The following is a 12056-nucleotide window of genomic DNA, read 5'->3' as shown; positions in this document are numbered from 1 at the left end:
GACCTTGCCTTGCAATCCTTTATCCTTCCTTTTTTCCAGCGTGGGCCGCATTTGTCCGCACGCGCATCTTGCCTGCATGATCAATATAACCTCCTTCTGCATTTCTGTGAGGGCAGATCAGCTGCTCTCGTTCGCTCTGGTTCTTCGCTGGGATGCTGTAGGACATGTCCGGAGAGAAGGTGGCTTCTGTAATTTCTGTGCGTTCATTCAATTACAGACGGAAACCCCTTGTACCCTTCATATGTGCTTGACCACGCAACAGGCCACAGCTGTGTACAGTATAGCCACTTTGAAAAGATATTCAGCCTCTTACAAAGAGGCCTTTCTGGCACAAGAAGCCTGCAGGCAGATGAAATCAGACAAAGTAAAGCTCTTCAACCCCACGGCCGCAATAAGTGAGGTTCTCCTGGAAGAGGGTCTCCACGACTGCTCCGAGGTCAGGTTTAACCAGTCACCATTAAGCAATTTATTCCTGTAAGAGCTGTCCACACTTGCAATGCAGACACTCACAAAAAAAAAAATCCTTCAAACGATGTTCACCCCGACGCAATCCTCCAACCGCGGAGACTTTCTGGAGTGGTAAGCTCAGTGTATTTCCAGACCCAAAGGTTGGATCCATTTAGTATCTTTATATTGATGCACTATTGATGTAAAAATTTTGACCAATACCAATATTTTTCTGTCCATTATTACCAATACTTATAACCAGTGCCAATAACCGTCTAACCTCTGAGCTTCGCAAACCTTTAGTCAGTCACATCGCTTGATCCTGTGTGCAGCAGCCACATCATATACTGTAATGCAAGCAGTGAGACGTAAATGATATAATGGCAACTTGGAAGTCCGTAGTGAAGCTCTAAATGGTAAATGAATCGACAAAATCCCTTCTCCTCTACTACACAAAATGGCTTGCCCAATATAATCATCTCTGGTAATTTAGTAGTTATGTATTTAGCTCTGGTGCTACTAACGTTAATTATTGATAAAGTCTAAATATCAGCTAGCAATATCGAACAAGACCGACACATCGGACCAATGGCGATATCTTAAATTTTAAAATACGACGGTTGATACCGAAATGTTAACCATCTGTACCCGTCCTTCTCTCAATAATGTATACTTTATTAAACCTCTGTTTAAACTAGCGCTTCAAAAATATCTGGGAAATAAATAAACAGACAGACAGACAAACAGATAAATAAATAAATATAAAGCAATCAGAGCTTTTAATTTGGGCCGGGATTGCCAAAGGCCTATAGGAATACACAGCTACAGTGTGTAACTCTTCCCATGAATAATTCAAGAGGAAGGATTTTGGCTGGGTGGGAGGGGGGTGCTGGGGATGCAAGGCTCCAGCGTGAGCCTCCACAACAACCGGCCCCATTAGCAGTGGCGGGAGCCGCGACACGTGTGCCCACACACTCACGCACACTCCCACGAATACACATGGGCATCGTTTTACCGAGATCTGGGGGAAGAACAGAGGATAAAAGGACCCCATTAAATATCCACAATACCCCGATACATAATTGATTTCCTGCGACTGCAGAGCAGCTGCAGGAGGGCGGCTCGACATCCTATCAGATGTAAGTAGCTGTCTTCTCGGGGCCGGGGGTGACACAGGCTGTAGTCCCTGTATGCCTGGAGCCCGTCTAGTGTCACATACCCAAGCTGCCACACATTACAGCTGCACCCCCCCCCCCCCCCATTCCATCTATAACAGGTACTGTCCCACACGCCTGCATCGCTGCCGTGCTGACATGCATTTCCGGATAATTATTCCCAATTCTCTTCCACCTTCCCTTGCAAGTACGCCCCCTGGAGGAGGGGGGGGGGGACTTTTTGAATGGGGCCTGGGTGAGAGACATGCAGATCTCTGCAATAATCACACCATCACAGAGGATCAAGCTTACATTTCCAGCCGTTTCTGCGGCTGCCTGCATCATTAATAGAAACTAAACTATATATGTCTTAGATTATACATATATATATATATATATATATATATATATATATATATAGTTGAGTTATATTATATTATATTCTCCGGTTTCCCCCCACAGTCCAAAAACATGCTGAGGCTAATTGGACTTGCTAAATTGCCCGTAGGTGTGCATGTGTGAGTGACTGGTGTGTGAGTGTGCCCTGCGATGGGCTGGCCCCCCATCCTGGGTTGTTCCCTGCCTCGTGCCCATTGATTCCGGGATAGGCTCCGGACCCCCCGCGAGCCAGTAGGAAATGGATGGATGGATATTATATAATGTATGCAAATACTGTATATATAACATTAGTACACACACACACATATATATATATGTGTGTGTGTGTGTGTGTGTGTGCACTATGTTCATTAGAGTAAAAGCTACATGGGGGGGTGGGATAGTTCAAGTGATTAATTTGCTTCCCTTTTATCACTTTTTTCCATGGATGCCAGTGAAAGGGTGACTTTTCAAATGCAATACAAGCAGGCTTTGTGTTGGGCACTCTACCAATCATCTGCGCCGACAGTCTTAAGCAGAACGCAGTGAATGGCTTTATTACCTGGCAGCCTGTTTTTTTAATTTATTTTTTTAACCTCCTTTTCTCCCAGGAATACAAGGTATTTAGGAGTATGACAAGGAGAAGCCCCTGCTGCATACAGCCAGGCAAATTACACCTAAGCACCACCATCACTTTCAGACAGAAGGAACCAAAACTGTATTTCAGAAACATGTGAGGATGCATGAATCATACAGTAACACCGCCATCAGGAAACGCTGGGAAAAATGCTTTTCTTAGAGCTCGGAGATAAGTACCAATTTGTCGCCTCGAACCTCCTACACGGGCTTCAAACATGTTCATTCCAGTACCAGAAGAAGACTCTCAACTTAATTTACTTTGATAAGGAGCATCGAAAATAGTAAATGTTACCACCGGTGCAGGAGAAGTTTATTATGAGCAGTGGTACATTTGGGGTTTGAGCATATCTGCATGCCTGAATGATTCTCTCTATAAACAGCCATATTAATAACGAGTCAACATACAGTTTGGCTCTTTTATGCATGTCCATGTTTATTTTTATATATAAATATATCAATGTACAGGGGCGGCATGGTGGTGCAGTGGTTAGCACTGTAAGGGGCGGCCTGGTGGTGCAGTGGTTAGCACTGTTGTCTCACACCTCTGGGACCCGGGTTCGCGTCTCCGCCTGGGTCACATGTGTGTGGACTTTGCATGTTCTCCCCATGTCGTCGTGGGGTTTCCTCCAGGTACTCCGGTTTCCCCCCACAGTCCAAAACCATGCTGAGGCTAATTGGAGTTACTAAATTGCCCATAGGTGTGCATGTGTGAGTGAATGGTGTGTGAGTGTGCCCTGCGATGGGCTGGCCCCCCATCCTGGGTTGTTCCCTGCCTCGTGCCCATTGCCTCCGGGATAATCTCCGGACCCCCCGCGACCCAGTAGGATAAGCGGTTTGGAAAATGGATGGATGGATGGATGGATGGATATCAATGTACATTCCAACAGACAAATGCACAAAATAGGAGGAATGGAGAACAAAAAGCAAGAATAAAAAAGGCAAACAGACTAAATGGTCATTTAAAGTGAGACATATCTTGCTGGAAGCCCCATCTGCCCCCCTGGGCTCCCAATCTCCCCAAAGTCAATGGAAGAGAGGGGGCAGAGGGGCAGATTGGGTGCCCCCCCCCCCCCCCCCCCGCACCAGCACGGGGAGATGCACACCTGGACAGCAGCAGTGGCTCCACAATCACATGCCAGCGAGGGCATTTAAAGGGCCAGCAGCCGGTGACCCACACATGACCATCTGGCATGCTTTAAGAGCTCAGCTCCTCCACCAGCGTCCCAGAGGCAGCACACCGGTTATTAAGCCAGAGTTGTGACCGAAAGGCCAAGGGGGTCGAGTTTCAGGTTTCTGGTTTTGTCTTCAGCAAAGCAGACCTCAGCTGGGTCATAGTAAATACGGCATCAGCTTTGGCATGAGACTGCTGACTGTGAGCTGAGACTGAGAGCTGAGATTTTGAGGGGCAGGTATATATGACAAATAACACGTGTGGACTAGAGAGGTCCTGCTAGGTAAATTTTGCATGATCATCAGTGATTGAAAGTGGGCGCTCAGTAAAATTTGCTGGGAGGTGGGGGTGGGGAGGGTCTGTAAAATTCAAAAAGGTTCAATCTTTCGTGCAAATTGGCCAGCCCCCCCACCCCCACAGATCCCCGTTTGAGATTCTGTGTGACGGAGGTGTTTGGTGCATCTGGGTGACATTAGTGATTATAACCTTCATTGGCTTCACCTCTGCCAGGCTACCCATCACCTTGTATTCCCAGGCTCTGCAGAATAAGCACCAGGATTCCAACATCTCGATGAGCTCCCAGGACCTGATGCAGACTCATTCCCCAGCACGCTTCCTGCATGCCAATGCTGAAACAGCTGTCTTGTTTTTGTTGAATAAAACCATATAAATACATTTTGGTAAACTGGAAAATCACTTATGCATGAAAAATGTCTTACATATTTATATTTTCTTTATTACTGTTTCCTGCACTACGACCAACGAGATTGAAATTTCATCTCAATGTATGACCCATGCATCACATAGCTGAAGATGACAATAAGGACAGACTGACTCTGAAACATTATCCTGTTGTTTTGAGGATAAAAAGCCCTCGGAACTTGAATATTAATGCTATGACTGTCTTCGCATTTTAGTTTTTGAGATAGAGATTTATAAACAAATCCAGCGGATACATAAGTGCAGATTAATAAATGAATCAGACAGCTGTTACTTAGCACAGGGCTAAACAAAAGCCCAGCTTGCCCACCAAAACTGCCAGAAATATTCTTCGTATGCATCTAGATTACCCTGAACCATGCCAAATGGCTTGCATTTTCTTTGGTTACTTATAGTTAAGGTTAGGGCTGGGTAGGGGTTATGGTTGTCATTCTCGCATTAGGGTTTTGCCCATAGATATGAATGGCTGGTTGTCACAAAGATATGAGTACAGATCTCTCTGGGTGTGTGTGTGTGCTCGATCGCGTGTGTCCTGCGAGGCAAATCCGGCCTCGCCCATTACACTTCTCGGAACATCCTCCCTATGGCTGGAAAGCTGATTGGATAAGTGCTTATTGAAAATGGATAGGCTTATTTATAGTCATTCATTTTGTATCGTTCCTCAAATTAAACGAATGCTATGGATTCTTTACGAGCTTTAAATCACATTACTTTGCAGGCGGGCACTCGAGGGGCAGATAATTGATGCGCCTTCTGACATTTCATCATTTCATACACTGGATGAATAGAAGAAGAGACGATCAGACATGCCTGTATCCCCCTGATCTGAGATGGCGGACAACAGCATTTATTTCCTATTATTCTACATTAGCAATTGTTTCAAGGCTGAGGTTAAGGCAGGTGGCTTGATTCCAATTAAGCAAATCCTCACTTTAAGCAGACCTTCAAATATTTTAGAATCCCCTCATTGCTTCAAGAAAGCGGGGTAGGTTATCTTGCCCACATATGGTTAGCTGAAGCCGATCAGGGAAATTCCTGCTTGTTGTGGCCTTAGAGTGAAAGACCCCATTAGCAAAAAAAAAAAAGACTCGGTAATCCTACGAGATTTGTCCAATCCATGCAAATGATCCATAATTCCCCTTTGTGCTTTGAACCTGCGACGGCAAGTGACAAATTTAAATTAATTTTGGTCAAATGAAAATACAGAATAATCTCATGAATATATATAGCCTGAAAGTCTTCCATAGTAAAAATTTTAATGACAAACAGAGAAAATTCAATCATTTTAATAATGGAAGGTCAAGGTCTCATTCCAAGACTAATTATAGAACACTATATTTTAAGGGCTTTAATTTGGATAATAGAAGATTTTTACCTTTCTTTTTCTGTGAAAGTGTGACCTCGTGATTATCATTTATAAATTGTATGTGATGAAATTATTTATTTATTTATTTCTGTTAAGTGTTTTACGCAATGACCCATGAAATATTTAACATACAGAACATGAAACACCAAAAACACAGAGTAACACCCAAAAGAAAGTCAACAGGTAAGGAAATAAATGATGTTTGTTGTGTTGTTGCTGTCCAATGAAAGACACGTAGAAACCGCTTTAGAAAATAAGCCTAAAAGAATGTAATGAGACACCCTTAGCACCATACACAGAAAGCTTATCTTTACACAGCTATCAGTGAATGGTTCAATGTTTTAAATGGACTTACATGGATCGTTGTCAGTGAGGCAAATGTCAGTGTCAACAAGATACAAACTAATCATACTTTATAATTGCCACTGACAATGATGTTAGTTAGCTACGAATGTTTTAAAGTTTTCAGAATTAGCAAAATAAAGTAATCCAACATCAAAACATCAAAATACTAGTTAAATATATGACTTCTTAAATCATCTTTTTATTGGTAAATATGTCAAACAGTATCAGTAAACAGAGGAGAAATGGGCATGTTCTATCTATAGTAAAACGTCACAATCGTCAGAAAGTGGACATATGTCATTTTTGTCGACAGCGATGATATAGAGGTTGATTCTTTGAGTCCTCCCATACACTAGAGGGCAGAAGATTATAGTCTTATAATCTTATGTGTAGCATGCCCCATTATTTTTATTATTATTATTATTATTATTATTATTATTATTGTTGTTGTTGTTGTTGTTTTTGACCAAGAGAGTACCATTAGTAATAAGTTTATTTAACGGCAATGATTGGTCAATACTGTACATTTGGAGGTCATTTCCATAACGATGTCACGTTAGGTGTGCAATTACAATTTGTGGGGCCCTAAACCTAACACTGGCCAGTGCACATTAATCTCTGCTTCTGCTTGAGAAGTTTCCCAAGCCACTAATCTCTCTCCTGGAGCGCCCGTTAAAGCGATATTCTGCTACTCACCCCAGGAGGTCAGGAACCATCCCGAAGTGTGTTAGGGGTGATAACTGTTCCACTGAACAAACACCACCTGATATACACAGGAATGCAACACCAATCTCCAAGTGGATGCATGCAATTCTAACCGTGTCATAACATTTTTACCTTTACATTCTTTCTGTTTGATTTCCTGCAACAGACCAAAGATATTCAGTGCAGAAGAAGTGATAAAACCAAACCCAAATTGTGCAACTACGTTTTTACACACCTCTCTAACTGGAATTCCACCAAATGAACAGCATGCCTCACACCTTGTACTTCCGGTGGTCTCCTTCCCCTGCTCTTATAGCCCTTATACCTTTTTATCCCATCTCCTTTGTCGAAAGCAAGGCTCATCAAGGGTATCTTACATTCTTTATATGTTTACCGGTTCACGCTTTAAATACAATGCCACAGCTCTGCGCATTGTAGGCTAATAATAGGGGTTTCCGGGGGATTTTCACAGGCAGAATCTGGAGGAATGGAGACAGAAAGTGTTTGGCAAAGTTTGTGGTCTCCACCTACTTAAATAAATAGAGACTCGCTGCAGTTCAGCATAAGCAGGCGTGGGAAGCATCCATTGGATGAGATACTAGGTAAAGGAAATTACACCAAAAAAAGGGATTGAAAAAAAAGAAAAAAAACGACAAAATGCTGTAATCTAATATTCAGCAACATGGCGTGACCATATATATAATTGACCTCATTTTCATATGACCACTTCCAACTATTACTAGGAGAAGCTCCAGCACTCCAGCCAATGACCCTGACCTGGAGAAGCGGTTAGAAGATGGATAGGTGTCCTCAACAAATCCTCAGTCATTTCCATGAATGAAAACATATCCCCAAAACATGTCTTAATCATTCTACCGTCTAGCGTCCTGCCCAGGGTGTACCCATGTACCCTGTGCTGCCTGAAACAGACTTAAGCTGGGGTGCAGCCAAAAATTTGGGCCCAATGAAAGCATATCTAAACTGGATGACTGATGGATGGATGGATTAATGGATGGATGGATGGATGGATGGATGGATGGATGGATATTTTATTACCAGAAGCCCATCCCATAATAAATGCTTCCTGGGAAAAAAAGAGTTGAGCTATTTTTATGATGCCACTCTAGTTGAATATAATTTCAGCACCAACAAAATATCGCCATGATTTATGGACAAGAGACAGAAGCTAGAAAAAAAAGTCATAATGAAAGCATGTCTGTTTGTTTGTTTTTTTTTTTGTTTATTATTCCAGAGAGCTCCTGATTTATTTTATGACTGTCTCAGACATCACATAAATACTTAACAAGATCAAAACAAGCCATGGAAGATGTCTTTCAAACAAACAAGAGAACATCGCCTGATGTTTAATTAATCAGCGCTGACAGAAGAAAATAGCGATCACAAAAACCGGCCGACTTCGATGAAAGAAAACAGACAACACTATTCCCACCGGCAACCTCACTCTGCCCTTAACGACCACTTTGTTTTTCACCCCACTGACTGCAATTTCCTCACTTCACTGTCAAAACCCTTGGATAAGTACTGCAAGCATTTCAATTGAGCACACGGCAGTGCAAGAAAAAAAAAAAAAAAAAGTAGCTTTTCCTCATAACCACCAAAGGATAAAGATTTGAAACCCCTCTCATCCAATGGACTATGTGAGTATTTCTAAATATGACTTCCTATCCAATGTCAAGGCTTGACTTGCACATGATATATTTTCCCATAAAAAGAAGAGACATACACACTGCTCCATATGGGAAGACACACAGATACAGTCTCACAAAGCAACAGAGGCAGTTGCACTGTAAAGTAACACCTCAGAGATAATGCTGTCAGTGCCTGGGTTTATTGACCATCTTGGAAAACTGTTTAGGTTTCTGTCATACTTGTGGATGTTCTGCCATAAATTGTTAAGGGCTAGAACAGGTAATCTGAATAATCTGCTTTGCCGATGTTCTGAGGTTTCTATTCCTTTTCCACACTAAAAAAAGGAGGATTTTTTCTAAACATACAATGTATGTGCAACGTTGTATTTGGGAATTCAAACTTGACATTTAAAAGAATTATTATATGGTAGAAATTTGGTTGTGTTGAAAACAAGAAAACACTAACTCTCTTTTCGGACCTATTTTAATTTTAATAGCTAATAATGGAAATGTACCCAAATGAAATCTGAAAAATTGAGTCATGTGGCCATCATGTAGGCAATGATGTGTCTGAGTTTTGTCTGCTTGACGATGCATCTAAATCCGGGGTGGGTAATCTTATCAAAAAGGGGGCCGTTGTGAATCTGGGTTTTCACTGCAGCTCCCTAATTAGATCACTAATTAGAGGACTGATGGGTGGAAGAGTCGTCACACCTGGGCTTGACCAGCCGACCTAAAGGTTATCCCAAAGAGCTGCATACACACCGGTCCTGATTTAAATGAAATAGATGTAGATGAAGGAAAGGTCTGCTTACCCACTTGGGACATTTCGGGAACAGTGGCTTGGTAGGGGCCGTTATTGAACTCGGGGGCGTTGTCATTGATGTCCTGCACCTTAATGATGAATTCAGAGGGAGGTTCGAGGGGCACGTTGGTGTCCCGGTCGATGACCTGCGCCGTCAGTGTATACTCCGCCTTCTCCTCACGGTCCAGCCTCTTCATCGCGTGGATGTCCCCCGTCTTCTCGTTAATAGCGAAGATGGTGCCGGCACCCTCACCTGACAGAACGTACTTGAGGTTTTTGTTGCCGATATCCAAATCTGTGTGCAACTGAGAAGGCAGACAGACCAAGGGATTACGCCTCAAGATTTAAGATTCTTTACTTGCCTTTTTCACATAAGAATTGCTACCATCCCCATGCAGTCAGTAACCTGTAACGTTTAACAAGATCAGACAGCGTACAACTAAACAAAGCCACTCACAAGGCATCAAAGCAGACATATAACTAGGAGTCTGTAGGATAATATAATATTTATAACATATATAAGGAAAAAAAGTACGACAAATGCAAAATGCCATGGTTAATATGCTAAAAAAATAACAAAGAAACAGCGCAGGGATTACTGTTTTGATAAAACGTCAGCATTGACTTCATATCAAATTACACTGCTTTACGCTGATTAATCTGTCGCTGATTGTGGTTAATGTTTACTCTGGCATACTTATTGGCACGTAGATTCCTTCTTATTCTTTAAATGGGGGTCAGAGTAGTAACTGGACTCAGGCCAAAACACACGCCAGTCGTGACGGCGTCCAAGCCACGCCCACTTCCCTTCTCAGCAGCCTGGCGGCAGAGCCGGACATGCGGAATGGAGAGTTGCCATACAAAAGTGGGTCAAGTCTTCTAAATTCTCCTTTCAACTGGCTTCCCAGGAAGGGAAAAAAAATGAAAGGAGGGATACTTGTCTTGCCAAATCACAGCACGGATGTCTGTAGCATGCTTAACAAGAGAGTCAGGCAGAAATAACAACACCACCAAGACAACACAGAGGCGATATATTTATATTATCGCCACCTGTTATCACAGTCCTCCCTGTCTGACAGGAATCCTTAACCGAGCTACAAGGATGGCAGAGACACTAAGTGGAGTGAAGGAGATCTCCGAGTTTGTCACCAGCTACTGACTCGACACCTCCGACATTCAGGGAAACTATAAAAAAAAAATCTGTAAACCCTACGACTGGTGTGATCTGAAAATGTGAATGTTTTAAAAAAGTGAAAGAGATCGTTGGCAATATTTATCCAGGCCAGAGATGGTAAACATGGAGAGCAATGGCTCTTAAAAAATCCGACACTGGCAAGGTGAAAAGCTTGGGCTGGGGGGGAGGGGGGGGGGGCAAAACTAAGTCTGCAATGTGGCCGGAAATAATTCATCGTTCAAATATACTTTTACAGCCCTAGGAAATTTCCTTTCATTCCATTTTAGTTGCCATCGCGGAGAGGCGATCCTACGGGACTCTCTTCCGAGGGCTGTTGATGCCAGAACACAGACGCACATGAATTCAAACCTCAAAACACATTATGGTGGCTGCGTCCAAGGCTTTATGCATATGTTGTCTCAAAGGTGCTGTTCAGAGACATTGACAAAGCGCATTCAAGTTAAATTGTCACACCTTGCACTTTTTGTTTGCCTAATTATGCCATTATTCCACATGAAAGATCTATCCCATTACCTCCGCTATTTCACAACATCTTCACTCTGTGGAATCCCTTAAATGAGACCAAATTAATGATGCTGGCTTGCATGTGTGTGTATGTGTGTTCTTAACCTTTAATTCTCTGCACGATCTTAGCCTCACGTGGTGCAATGTAAAGGGAAAGGCTTGGCCTTGGATAGAGAAAATAGAGTCTGGTATATAATTTCACATTGATCACCAGTGCTTTGAAAAAAAAAGGGCATTTTATGTGTAACTACTATGGAGACGCAGATGAATTGTATATCTAACATGTCATGCACCCCTTTCCAGGGTCATCCAGTCATCTTTATGTGTAAAAGAAAGCCAGTAAGGGAGAGAGGAGAGGAGAAAAGGTTTGCTGGAAAAGTCTACTGTCTCTGGGCTTGGTGGGGAAACAGTACTAGAAAATAAACTAACAGATCTGGAAAATAAACACACATGTTCGTCGCAGTATTGCTTAGACAATGCACTGCATAATTTTAAATTTCCATATAAAAATCAAGCAAAATCTACTTTAAATGCTGGAAAAAATCCTTATATGCAAATGTACAATAGCACTATCTCTTGTGATTGATTGGTGCCCAGGGTGTCACCTTGCACCAGTGCAGTGCTTCCTGCAGTAGACCCCAGGCTCTGCTCCAGGGTCTTCTGCGCTCCAGGTGCTTATGGAAAAAGGATGGATGGATAGACAATAGCCGCACAATGAAATGTTGCTTAGGGTATAAGCAGGGCCCTTATTAAATGGACCTCTATGTGAAGACTCCACTGAGGTTTTCTTAAGAGTTAGTCGTAGAGTCTTAATTAAGGTCTCACGCTTGGGTTGTAGATCTTCCTTCAGTTTCGCTACTATCCAAGAACATTGAGGTGGCCTTCAGAAAGGACCAACTGCGATAGTCTGCGCTAAGGTAATATAGCGTTAAATGGTGGCTTGCGAAAGCAGGGCGTCCTGCGTCGTATGTTAGCGAA

At 42.7% G+C, this 12056-nt stretch overlaps 1 protein-coding gene across 5 annotated transcripts in view; it reads right to left on the bottom strand.

The window, feature by feature from the left end:
• The window catches only part of cdh8 (cadherin 8), a 76241-nt gene that overhangs the window by 37405 nt on the left and 26780 nt on the right, over positions 1 to 12056 (bottom strand). For all 5 annotated transcript variants that reach the window (XM_049030739.1, XM_049030738.1, XM_049030735.1 and 2 more), the window contains exon 3: positions 9390 to 9684. In XM_049030739.1, the coding sequence (XP_048886696.1) occupies positions 9390 to 9684 (295 nt within the window). The remainder of the gene's footprint in view (positions 1 to 9389; positions 9685 to 12056) is intronic.

This window comes from Brienomyrus brachyistius, chromosome 11 (genome assembly GCF_023856365.1).
Source record: "Brienomyrus brachyistius isolate T26 chromosome 11, BBRACH_0.4, whole genome shotgun sequence".
Lineage (NCBI taxonomy): Eukaryota > Metazoa > Chordata > Actinopteri > Osteoglossiformes > Mormyridae > Brienomyrus > Brienomyrus brachyistius.
The sequence above is the reverse complement of the archived record's forward strand: the minus strand, read 5'-3'. Positions and strand labels throughout refer to the sequence as shown.